General features: G+C 36.0%; 1 protein-coding gene across 5 annotated transcripts in view; it reads left to right on the plus strand.

Moving 5' to 3' along the window:
* Nucleotides 1-12,006, plus strand: part of SUCLA2 (succinate-CoA ligase ADP-forming subunit beta) — a 58,095-nt gene extending 46,089 nt beyond the window's left edge. For 2 of the 5 annotated variants that reach the window (XM_042917493.1, XM_042917346.1), the window contains exons 7-11: nucleotides 2,942-3,103; nucleotides 3,199-3,341; nucleotides 8,348-8,468; nucleotides 8,924-9,012; nucleotides 11,011-11,818. In XM_042917493.1, the coding sequence (XP_042773427.1) occupies nucleotides 2,942-3,103; nucleotides 3,199-3,341; nucleotides 8,348-8,468; nucleotides 8,924-9,012; nucleotides 11,011-11,085 (590 nt within the window). In that variant the 3' untranslated portion in view covers nucleotides 11,086-11,818. The other 3 variants (XM_042917573.1, XM_042917587.1, XM_042917429.1) reach the window with 2 other exon arrangements.
* Nucleotides 12,007-13,204: the final 1,198 nt, after the last annotated feature.

Genomic DNA, 13,204 nt, shown 5'->3' on the forward strand with positions numbered 1-13,204 from the left:
ACTTGTATACTTTTAATTAGGTACATTCTTTATTATAGAAATGGATTTTTAGTTGGTCATTTATATGATTGTATAAAGAAGAATGAGTAAATTCTCTTGTGATCATAGAGGTCATTTATAAAACTAAAAATTTTTTTTATAAAGAGTAAAGGCTGATGCACATTTTCAAAATGAAATGTTCAGTGAAGGAGAATTATTTGTATAAAAGTTTTTTTGTTTTGTTTTGCTTCTGTAATAATAACATTGAAAGCAAGACTCCTGAATTACTTTCAGCTGTGAAATTCTACAGCCATATTCTGTTGGTGAGGGAATGTCTTTGTTCTCTTAAAAACTAATTTTTTTCCCTTTGTATTTTAGTTTATCTTTTCTTTTCTTTGTATGCATTTCTATATATTTTGAAGGAGTTTTTTGTTTTTTTTTTTTTCCTTTTCTGATTAAGGGCATCGTATTTACAGAAAATTTGCAAAGTACCAAGAAACATAGGTAGGTTGGAAAAACTTCCTATAACCTCATTACCTACCATCGTTTTTTTTTTTTTTTTCTTAAAGTTTATTTATTATTTATTTTGGGAGCGAGAGGTAGAGAAAGCAGAGAGGGACAGAGAGAGAGGGAGAGAAAATCCCAAGTAGGCTCCACACTGTCAGCACAGAGCCTGACATAGGGCTTGATCTCACGAACTGTGAAATTTATGGCCTGAGCCGGGATCAAGACTTGGATGCTTAGCTGACTGAGCCACCCAGATCCCCCCCCACCCCGCCACAAACATCCTTTTTAATATTTTAGTTCATTTCAGCCTGTTCTGTAATTGGGATCATATTATCTATTCAGTTTATATCTTTCCCTTTTTAAACTTAAGACTACATGATAAAATTTTTGATGTTAAATATTTTTCAGTTTTTAAAGGCTTGTATATTATTTGTATATAAGTCTTTGCAGCCTTGATTAGCTTTCACATAGATTCTTAGAAGTAGAATTTTGGAATTGAAGAGTAATGATATTTTAACATGTTTGATTATTGGGCCAGGATAATAACATTTTGAGATGTATTTTGCCAGATTGTTGTCTGGAAAAGTTGTTCTAACTTACAGAGTGTCCATTTCAATGCCTACTTGTGCCAGAAGTGACTGTTATCTTGGTTTTAAACTCTGTCAAACTGCTAATCAGGACATGGTATCTTATTTTTCAATTCTTTGATTATTTGTGATGTTGAGAATTTTTCATGTTTATCGGACATACATTTTCCTCAGTAGACTGCAAAGTTTCTGTTGATGTCCTTTGGCAGCTGTGTTAGTTCCCAGTGGTTGCTGTAACAAATTACTATAAACTGGACATAGAAATCTAGGTTGATATGTCTTTTTTTGTCCTTTCAAATACTTTCTCCTGCCCCATTCTTCTTTCTACTTCCAATATTACATGTTAGATAACATGATACTGTTTAACAGGTCACTTCCCTCCCCCCCCCCCCCCCCCGCCCCCTCCAGATTGGATAACTTCTGTTTATCTATCTTAAAGTCCATTGACCCATCTCTAATAAATATGTTGTTAAGCCCACCCAGTGAATTTATCATTTTAGGTGTTGTGCTTTTTAGTTCTAGATTTTTTTTTTATAGTTTTATTTGCTACTGAGGTACCTATCTAGTCCTTTATTATGGCCATATTTTTCTTTAAATCCTTAAGCATATTTAAAATAACTTCCACAGTCCTCTGATTTTAAATCTGGATCGTGTTGGGTTTGGTTTTTCTTGTCTCCTTTTTCCTCTTTACCATTGGTCACATTTTCCTATTTTTCTTTCATGGATATAGTAATTTTTAGTTGCATACTGGACATTTTGTAAAATATGGTGTAGAGACGAAATTCCTTTATTTTCCTCTGGAAGAATGTTGATTTTTATTGTTATTTGTAGTTAACTTAGCAGGACTTGAAACTTTGTCTCATGTTGGGCAGGCTTCTGGGCTGAAACCGATCACTTCTTTCAGCCTTTTATCAAGTACAGCAAGGAGAATGTTGCAGTTATATTGGGGTGAGGAAGGGATAAAGCACTGAAAGGTGAAGTTGGGAGAATTGACCTTCATATGAGTCATTTTGGTAGAGTGCTGGAAGTAAAACCTGATTAGAATGGGTTTAAGGGAGGATTGCAGGAGAAAAATTTGTACCATGAGTTGAGGCAAAGGGGCTGGCAGATGTAAATATTTTAGGTTTTGTAGGCCACGAATGATGCTTTTCTTCATATTTTTGTTCTCCTTCTTTCTTTTCCCTTCTTTGTTCTTCACAACCCATTAAAAATATGTAAAAATGTGAAACCCATTCTTTGCTTATAGGCAATACCAAATAGGCATAGGCCATATCTGGGCCATGGGCCATATTGTTTTTTTGCTGACCCTTGGTTTAAACAGACAATTTGTTCAAGGACTTTTGCTGTACATGAAGTGAAGGGTAAGGGGGAAGAGGTTGCAAAATATATTTTTCTTTCTTTTTTAAGGTGGGAAAAATAACAGCATTTTTGCAAGTTGTTGGGATTTAGCCAGTAGGTAAAGGGGGGCACTTTATAATGCAGGAAAGGTAGAATTGCCAGAACAATGTCTCTGAGTAAGTGAGAGGGAGTGGGGTCCAGGGTGCAAGTGACGGGGTTAGCCAGGTGCATGGATGGTTAATTTTTGGCAATTTTAAAACAAATTTTAAGTGTTTTTGAAGTGGACTTTTTTTTCTCTTTTATCTGTTATCATCTGCCTAGGGTGGGTGTGGAACTACTAACTTTGATGGAGCAGTTTTAATTCCCAAATATTCTTTTTTAATAAATGGTTTGAATACATTGTGAACATAAATTGAAATACTTTCAATAAATAACAAAACCTAATTTTCCCCTAAACTAAGAACTATTATTGGTTAGTTTATTGTGTCTGTCTTGAAATTAAGATCACTTTCTTTTTCTTCCTTTCACAGTGCTGTGCATGGATGCAAAGATTAATTTTGATTCTAATTCAGCTTATCGTCAGAAGAAAATCTTTGACTTACAGGACTGGACCCAGGAAGACGAAAGGGACAAAGATGCAGCTAAGGCAGATCTGAACTACATTGGCCTTGACGGAAATATAGGCTGTCTAGGTACTGTGTGTTTTTATGTTAAAGTTGGATTGGCTGAGCTTAGTTTGTTTTCTCTGGGTCTGTTGCTTATACAAATCATTTTCCCCTCTTGATAGTAAATGGTGCTGGTTTGGCTATGGCCACAATGGATATAATAAAACTTCATGGAGGGACTCCAGCGAACTTTCTTGATGTTGGTGGTGGTGCTACAGTCCATCAAGTAACAGAAGCATTTAAACTCATCACTTCAGATAAAAAGGTAAAATTTGAATGACGAGAAGTAACTTGATTAATTAGTAGATGTGGTCATTACAAGAGTAGACCGTTATAATTAAAAAAGACATCACTAGTTTGGAAAAAGCTCCTGAAATAATGCAATAAAAGTTAACTAGAAAAAAAAGATAAAGATTCCCACTCTAATTTAGAAAACAAGATGAAGATATATTAGATGGTATTAGGTAATACTATAAATGGTAGTGATCTGGTGTAGAAGCCATTCCTGTGGAAAAATTCTGGAGATGCTAGTTGACCATAAAAGCTCAGAAATCTCAAAAATCTACAAAGCTACAAACAAGAAAATTAAAATTATTTTAAATTCTATTCACAGGTAATTTTTGTTACTATTGACTTGATCATTTTTTCTTGACTTGTTAGTTCTTGTATATTTCACACACATGCGCATGCACACACACACACACACACACACAAAATTTCTCATACACACACTTCCTATTTTCCTTTCTCTCTCTTCCTGTTTGCATATATATTTTTATAGAAACAACTTTATTTGCATATGTATTTTTTATAGAAACAACTTTATTAAGATATAATTCACATGCCATCAAGTTCACTCATTCATATATGTCTTTCAAAATATATATTTTGAATTTTTTGGCTAACATATTTTGAGCCACTTTTTCCATTTACTATGGTGTGCTTGTAAAACACTCATTTTAATGTTTGCATAAATCTGTCATATGCAGATATGCCATAAGTTAGAACTCTGACTTTATAAATGATTATCAGAACACAAGAGATGTGAAACATGATCCAAAAGATAGACATATTATCGGTCATTTTTAAAAGAAGTATATCTACTATGTGACCAATGTGGGTTTTGTAAGACTTAATAGAAAAATAAGATAGTGGCTACCTTAGAACTAGTTTTACTGAATTTAGAACTGAGAATTCCTCATTGGTAAAGATAATTTCTTACTCTTTCCTTTTCCTGTGGCTGGAATAATGCTTAGTACACAGAGGTCATTGATAAATATTTATTATTGATGATGCCGACAATGTACATTTTACTTGTGATGTCAGACTCTAGAATTGTTTTTAAAAATTTAATTTACCATTCTTTGAGCCTATAGAATTATTTGCCATATTTAGTTTTACAAAAAGCATTGAACTAAAATGAGAAATAAAAGTGCTTTATTTCCCTTGTTTAATAACTATTCAGAAAAGTAAACAAATCTTATTAGAACTATATTTCTGTAGCTTCTTTTGGCATAAACTCTAAAAAGCAGAGTATTATCTAATTATTTAACTGTTGAATACTTACTAACGTGAACTAAAATTCTAATTACTTTTCTAGGTATGGCTTTTAGGGCCTAGGGACAAGAATAGAGAAAAGCATATGAAGACTTCCAGTGTTGTGGGCTGACAGGAAGGGCATTGGAGTTGGAAACAGGCCAGGAACCTAGGGAGACAATGTAGATAGCATTGAAGTAGCTGTATACTTACCATGTCTCTTTGTGTTGGACACTGTACTTGGCATTTGGGAATACATGGTTAATTTGCTCAAGGCATTTATAGTCTGACTGGGGTGATAAAGTGAGTGTAGTGCTGTGGAAGAACAGAAGACTGAGCCGGTAACTGGGAGAATCAGGGTGGCCTTCACTGAATGAATGATTCCTTGAGCTGTCTTGAGAAATTGAATGAGTTAGGCAAGAGGAAGAATATACAAAGGCATGTAGAGTCCAAAGAAGACCACTGTGTTTATGGAATGGGAAGATGCTTATGCATAAGAATATAGCATTATTGGAATGAATGATTAATGTTGGCAATTGAGACCACACTGTAAAGATCTCTGTTATCTGTAGTTAGGGAATTTGGATTTTAACCCCCTTACCCTAGTCCATATATATCATATATATGTGTGTGTGTGCGTGTATGTATATATCTCCATCCCCCTTCCTCTTTATTTATTAATTGTATATATGACAATATATATTTAATTATAATTATGTAATTATTATATATTATATGTTATAGTTATATAATATATAATAATTATATTAAACATGTAATATATGTTTAAAAGAAAGTAACTCTGCTACTATAGGGTGAAATGGAGAGAAGAGAGGCACTGTCAGGAGAGATCAATTTGGTTGTTATACCTACTTGTTCAAAAATATTGAGAAGTCCTGGACAAAGGCAGTGTCAGTAAGAATAAAGCAAAGAAACCTGATTTAGAGGCATTTCTGAAATAGAATCATTAAATTCACTTTTCCCCCTTTTTGTGTTGGGAGGCCATGGAGAAGGGTTGGTTAGGTTAACTTTAGGACTTTTGGTTGGAGGGAATCATTGGGTGGTGATACCTTTTGTGCTGTCAGAGGCAAAGTAGAGAAATAGGTATTTCTGAATGAATGTGTTAAGTTTGGGTTGTGGTGACTGTATCTAGCAGGCAGTGGTAAGGATACTAAACTTCCTATAATGGTTGGATGTATATTTGACAGTCCTCAGCACTGTGAGAAAAGTTGAAGTGTTAGGAGTTGGTAACATGACCCATGTGAGTGAGGTGAGGAAACCAAGAGTGGAACCTTTTCCCCTTCTCCTCCCCTCCCCTCCCCGCCCTCCCGGATGAAGGATTGAATAGAGAAGGAAGACCCAATAAAAGAGAAAAAAGAAACCGACAGATAGTTGCTGATGAGGAGAAAGTGGTGACATCCAAGGGCAAGGTGCAGGGTTTTGAGAAGTAAGGGATGGGCAGTAGTGTCCATCTGCAGGAGTGATCAGGCAGAGTAAGGATTGACTGATGATTGGGAACCCTAGCAAGAACAGTAGGGGAGAAGGGGGCAGAGACCAGGTTGTAATGGGTTGAACTGTGATCAGGAATTGAGGGAATGGAGACATCCAGGCGAGATTACGTTTTCAGGGTACTTTTTCTGAAGGCACAGAAGAACATAGTGTTAGCAGTTGAATGGAGGTGGGGTCGAGGAGAGCTATTTAGTGTGTGTTTGTTTGCTTGTTTGTTTAGAAGACCAGGAAGATGAGCTGTTTCTAGCTGGAGAGAGAAGAGATTTGAGGATGAAGAAGAGAGTGAGTATAGTCAACAGAGTGAAGGCCTGGGGAGATACAACACAGTAATTAGGGGATGAGATTAGTTTTCGACTCTCTCCTTGAGGTGTCATTGGAGAAAGGAAGATCACATGTTAAAAATTAGAGTCCTTGAAGTGGGATAGGAGACTTATGAGGGAAGTGAGATGTATGAGACAGACCACTAGAGAAAGGGTTGCTGATGAAGAGTCATTATTGTGCCACCCTTCAGGTTACGCTAGTGTTTCAGGGTTGTTGTTGTTGTTCTCATTTTTTTGCTTTTCCTTGAAGTTGGGATGAGTAAACTGATTGGTTGAAATCATCCAGTGGTGCACTCTTTGAAGGGATGGCAGAGGCATACTGGTCTTGACAGAGGTAGGGTATGGAGGAATTAAGCATGCAGCTGACAGTATCATTGGATTGCTCAGCCACAGGTTCTGGGCTCGGTAGTGAAGAAAGTCAGATCTGCTGAGAGTCTGGGAAATTAGAACAAGGTTCAGGGAGTAGAGGCTTTTAAGAGGAAAAGACTGGGTTTTGATGGAGTTAGAGATAATAGGCACAAGGAGAGGAGGTTAAGCAGAGTGTGATTTACATAGCTGATATTCTAGAAACATTCATTCTGGTCAAGTCAAGGATTTGGCTTTGGTGGTAATTAGTTGAAATGGACTGGAGGTAAAAGTGACATTGTAGAGATCTAGTAACTTTAAGTCCAGAGTGTTAGATGATGCTTGGGGTATGCGTTGAAGCTATGCAGGATGAGGTGGGAGGGAGGGAGATAAGAGGGTGCCAAGGTCATTATGAATTCTAGTCTATTTCTTCATTTCTTAAAGGTCTAGAAATAAGAGTGGTAAAGATAAGGAATGGATAGCATTGTTCAGTGTTTTTCAACCTTTTTAATGTCCTGTCATTCACAGAAGATGATATTTCAAAGGGGCATAGGCGATAAATAGAGAAGGTTGCTTATAGTCAGAGGCCACTGTCCCAGAGGCCCTAGCTGCCCCAGAACCTTCCTAGCTGCCCAAAGGGTAGAGGGGAACAATATCTTGGTATGTCTGTAACCCATTTGTATCATTTGTAGCTCACTAGTTGGAAGCTCTGGTATAGGTGAATGAAGACTTTTTTTTTTTGTTTTTTTAATGTTTTATTTTTGAGAGAGAGAGAGAGAGAGCATGGGTGGGAGAGGGGTAGAGAGAGAGGGGACACGGGATCTGACGCAGGCTCCATGCTGACAGCAGCGAGCCCGATGTGGGGCTTGAACTCATGAACTGTGAGATCATGACCTCAGCTGAAACCAAGAGTCTGGCACTCAATCAACTGAGCCACCCAGGTATTCCTGAACTAAGACTCTTTAAGAAATAAAAAAGATTTGGGGGAGGAAATGATCAAAGAACAGTGATTCAGACTTATCAGTGATGATGAAAGAATGCTGATCCAAACGGGCCTTGAGGTTTGGATGTGAAGTGTAGCCAGGAGTGGGTATTCAGGAGAAGTTGAGTGATTTTGAGGTTCTGCTTTGTGTGAGAAGTTGGTTGAGTTGATGGGGATAAATGAAGAACGAATGATAGTCAGGTAGTGAACACTAAATTGGAGATCTTGCATGTGACATTATCTTAAATCATGATCTGGGGCAGTCTTGTTGGTGTGGTGTATGGCTATGCTTAATAGAAAACGAGTAAATGCAGTCCGGAAGTCTTTGTCATATGGGAGGAGACTAGAGAATATGAGCCAGTCATTGAAATTACCCAGATTGGGGAGAATAAGTTCTGGTGGGTGGTGGGCTGCATAAATTTTAGTGATGAGAGTACAGAGAGTATGATGGTTTGATCTGAAAATGTTACCATGGAATTAATTTGTATCCTAAGGCAGACACTAGTATTTTCTTGGGAAGGAAGGATACCTACTCCTTGGTTTTTAAGTTTTAATCTACAAAAAGCATTTTATTCACAGGTACTGGCTATTCTGGTTAACATTTTTGGAGGAATCATGCGGTGTGATGTTATTGCACAGGGTATCGTTATGGCAGTAAAGGATTTGGAAATTAAAATACCAATTGTGGTACGGTTACAAGGTGAGTGTAAAAGATATCTTGCAGTTGTTCCTTGAACTCGAATTGTTTAAAAGTTCCTAATTCCAAGGAGTTCGGTTCATTTAAAATACAGTTTTCAAATAGCTATGTCTTTCAAATAAAAATGTTATGTAATAGGAATTTTTTTAAATGTGGGTTTAAAAAAAATTCTGACATTGGGCAAAAATATTTATAATTTTGCTTGGTATAATTTGGCACATGATTTATTTGTTGTGCTTTGTTTTGAATTCTGACTTTCCTGAGTTACCATTGACATGGTAAACCAAGATATTTCATGAGGTAACTCTGGACTTTTACAGTATTTTCTTTGGTTTTAGAAGCATTTATATTAAATAATGGAAGTACTCCTATGTTGAAATTTCATATTGTGGCAGACATTTTAAATGATTTTGTGTAAATATTTAAAACATCTTTATATTTGCATAAATCATTTCCAGGTACAAGAGTTGATGATGCTAAGGCCCTGATAACAGACAGTGGACTTAAAATTCTTGCTTGTGATGACTTGGATGAAGCTGCTAAAATGGTAAGCAGGCTATGCTAATCTAGGGACAGATTTGCGAAGTGTGTAAGATGGATGATAGGTGTAAGGGGTCCAGTGCTCCTAATATGCAGCTAAAACACTCATTATTAGCAATATTAGCCTGTTCATTTTAGAATCTAAGTTTTATTTATTTATTTATTTATTTATTTATTTATTTGACAGAGAGTGCGCACATATATGCACGTGGAAGGTGGGGGTGGGGAGGGGTAGAGGGAGCAGGAGAGAGAGAGTCTTAAACAGGCACCACGCTCAGCACTGAGCCTCAGCCAGCCCAGGGCTCAATCCCACAGCGCTGGTTCAATACCTGAGCTGAAGTCGAGTTGGATGCTTAACTGACTGAACCACCCAGGCACCCATAATTTATTTATTTTTAAAGGAATTTTTGTTTTATATTATATAGATATTGCGTGGTTCCAAAGTCAAAACTATAAAACAAGGTATATTCAGAGAATCTAGCTTTTATACTCATTCCCTGTTTCTTCTTTCCCCACACATAACCAGTTTTTAAAAGAGGTCTTTAGTTCATCCTTCCAATTTTTAAAATGATAAGCAAATAATGTGTGTGTATATGTATCTGTGTGTGTTTGTCTGTCTACATTTCTCACATTATTTGATGGTAATATGTATTTTACCTCACTTCTTTTACTTAATAACCTATCTTGAAGCACACCCCATAGTAGACATAAAGGTGTTTTGAAAATGAGAACTTTTGATTCTTTCCTACCTTTGTTTATAGACATTTTACGGAATACTCTGGGGCTATATGGTTTAATCAGCAATAGGCTTTTGAGATTTGCTAAGTTAGTATGTTATCATTTTGTAAAAATAATAAAGGTCTTTTGTCCTTCTTTGGGACATACTTTGGGAAAGTACTCACTGGTAAATAAAAATCAGTTGCACTTTAGTGACACAGGGACTTACACTTAATCTTGAGTTTAAGATTTTGAGCAAAGGAATGGTAGACAGAGGTGTTCCAGAAAGCTTTGTGGACATGGAAAGAAAGTAGAAGAATCCGTAGAATCTTGATTAAATGGACCCCTGACAGATAAAAGTGAGCAGGTGGTTTAATTTGTGACTAGTGTTTTTCTTCTGACTATGAGATTATGGAGGTTATAATAGTATAGATGATAATATGGTGATGATGATGATCATAGCAACTGCTGCCATTTATTGCTTTTTGTGCATGCAATGCTAAGCTTTCTCTACAGGTATTGTCTCATTACAAATGTGGTTATATAATTTCTGGCTTTATAGATGTGGAAACAGAGGCTAAATAAATTATTCATCAAGATCACATCATACGTATCAGAATGGGATCTGAACCCAAGGGGCCTAACTTCAAAACCTTCTCTTTACTACTCTATTGGGCAGGAGAGAAGCTGAATTTGTTGTTTGTTTTTTGACATGTTTATTTTGTGTAATGCTTTGTATGGTACCAGCTGGTTAGTCTTAGATTATAGAGACAACATTGCAATTCAGCTTGATGAAAAGTAAAATACTAACTAACTCCCTAAACCCAAGCTCCTATCCCAATATTGCAAGTTAAGGTGTATACATATTATTTAAACAGACTTTTATTGAGATGTGCTTTGCACTGTGTGGCATCCAGCTAAGACAATTACAGTTTCTATCTTTAAAAGAGAAAAAAATTTAAGCAATAAGGAAGATTTATATACATATATCACACATATATATTCAATTGGAATATGTATAAAATATATATACATCTTCAGTCGGAATATATATAAAATCAGTAAGTATTGAACTGAGGCATGAGTTGTGAATAGTGTCAGATTTGACTATCCTTCAAGAGTGGCAAATGCTTGTAAGAGTGTGAAGTGATTTATAACAATGTCAGAATAGCCCAGATGTTTTAAATGAAAAAGACTTAATGTGCATTAATTTCACATTCATCAGTAGTTCTCATTTTATGGTTTCGTGAAAAGAAGAGATAAAAGATGCTTTGTATTTTCCTTTCAGGTTGTAAAGCTCTCTGAAATAGTGACCTTAGCCAAGCAAGCCCAAGTGGACGTGAAATTTCAGTTGCCGATCTGATCCGAGAACCCAGAGGATGGCTGAAGGTTTTAAATGTGATGTAATCGTTAAAAATACTGTGTTCTGTATTATTATTGTTCCTTTTCTCTTGATTGTGTGGAGATTGTAATTTCCAGCTCGGCACAAAAACTTTTAAAAGCATTTGCTCTGCATTTAATTCTCTGTTCAGAGTGGGCTCTTTGTATAAAGAATGTGTAACGCAGTGATCTCTTTTTTTTGTTGCAACCTTCTTTTTTACTTCTATGGAATGTCACTCGCAGTATGCCAGTTTATTGTTAGATACAACATTCTTCATTGATAAGAGTCCTATGAATAAAATAAATATGAAGATAAAGCTTTATTCTTTAGCTCTAGAAATATATGTAATTTAGCCTCATTAGTAGAGCAATGTATTAAAACAATGTTTTATATAAGAAGTGTTTATCTTCAGAACCAAATACCTATCTAAATATATCAATTACTATTTATAAACAGAGCCTTCAAACACTCCCCAAAATATTCTTTTTAAGTATTTCAGTGAAGTAACTTGTTATTTGAACATTGTTTTAACCATTACAAAACACTGATTACTGTATGTTTTCATGATCCTGTGGTATTGATAAGAACCTGTAGGTTTATATCAAATAAAAGGTATATTCACTAAGGACTTGGCAGACAAAATTAATAATGGCAGTTTAAGTTAATAAAAATCTCTCAGTGTAACTCGGATTAATGTTTTTTTTTTCTTTTCTTTTTCCTTTTCTAAGTAAACACAGTAGACGGTGATGTGTTCATCATTGCACTGAACATCTCCAAGGAACTGATTTGTAGATCACGTACTGGGGCATGACATTACATATTATGGAGCTACCTACAAATATTTCCCTTGAATTCTGATATTTATGTGTGAATCATCTAGTACTTTCTTTAAAAAAAAACACAAACATGTTTTCCTTTGTGTCCTTGTGTGTGTATGTATCAGTCTTTTGTTCATTGCTTAGAACAGTTGATATTTAACTGTTAACAGTGTTAATATCATGTGATTAACTGTGTAGATACCATGGAAGGAAAAATCAGTCAGCAGTGACTATGTAACCGTACTGGTGAACATAAAGACTTCTACCTATTTTGATGTTCTTAGTATGTGATCATTATACACACACACTATGAGAGACTGCATAGCATAGTGATTATGAGCACAGAATTTGAAAGCAGTCGGTCTGGTTTGAATCTTGGCTCCCTTACTTACTACCTATAAGACTTTGGACAAGTTTTTAAATTTCAGTGTATCTCAGTTTCCTTAGCTCCTTTCTCATCCTGACTAGAATTATTTAGTGGGGAAAGGGAGACATAGACAGAGAAGGACAATGGGTGGTGGAGGGGGAAGGAGAAAGGAGAGAGATTATATAAAGAGAATAGGTAATATATTCAAGTCAACTATACATATATCATTATCTATTAGTCTTTCTTGCTCATATATAAAGAGACTAAATTAGAGCCATAAAACTATTGAAAATTGTGATAAAGTTATAATTAAAAGTCCAAAACTTTGGCTTTTAATTAAAAAAAAAAAAATTATTCCAAAGAATGCTAGCCAATGATGAGAAGAGATTGGCATTTTGTACTAGTTGGGGTCTAGTCAGGAATTTAAAACAATGCTTGGTATTTTGGAGAGGATATAACATAGGTTGTTGGTAATACTAGTGTTTCAGTTATCTAGACTTGCATGATAGATGGCCCTAAAATGTAGTGATTTTCAGACAACACTTACCTCATAGTTTCAGTGGGTCCGTGATTTGGAAGCAGTTTAAGTGGTTTTGCTGCCATAGTCATTTGAAGGCTTGACTAGGGTTAGAGGACCTACTTACAAGATGGCTCACTCACATGGCTGTTGGCCAAAGGCCTCTCAGTTTCTCCCCATGTGGGCCTGTTGACAAGGCTGCTTTAACATCCTTGTGACATGGCAGCTGGCTTCACCCAGAGCAAGTGATCCAAGTGAACAAGGGTAGGAAGCCACAATGCCTTTTGTGTTCTTTTTAAAAATTTTTTTATGTTTATTTTTGAGAGCGAGAGAGAGCATGAGTAGGAGAAGATAGAGAGAGAGGGAGACGCAGATTCTGAAGCAGGCTCCAGGCTCTGA

The sequence above is a fragment of the Panthera leo genome, chromosome A1 (genome assembly GCF_018350215.1).
Source record: "Panthera leo isolate Ple1 chromosome A1, P.leo_Ple1_pat1.1, whole genome shotgun sequence".
Taxonomy (NCBI): Eukaryota; Metazoa; Chordata; class Mammalia; order Carnivora; family Felidae; genus Panthera; species Panthera leo.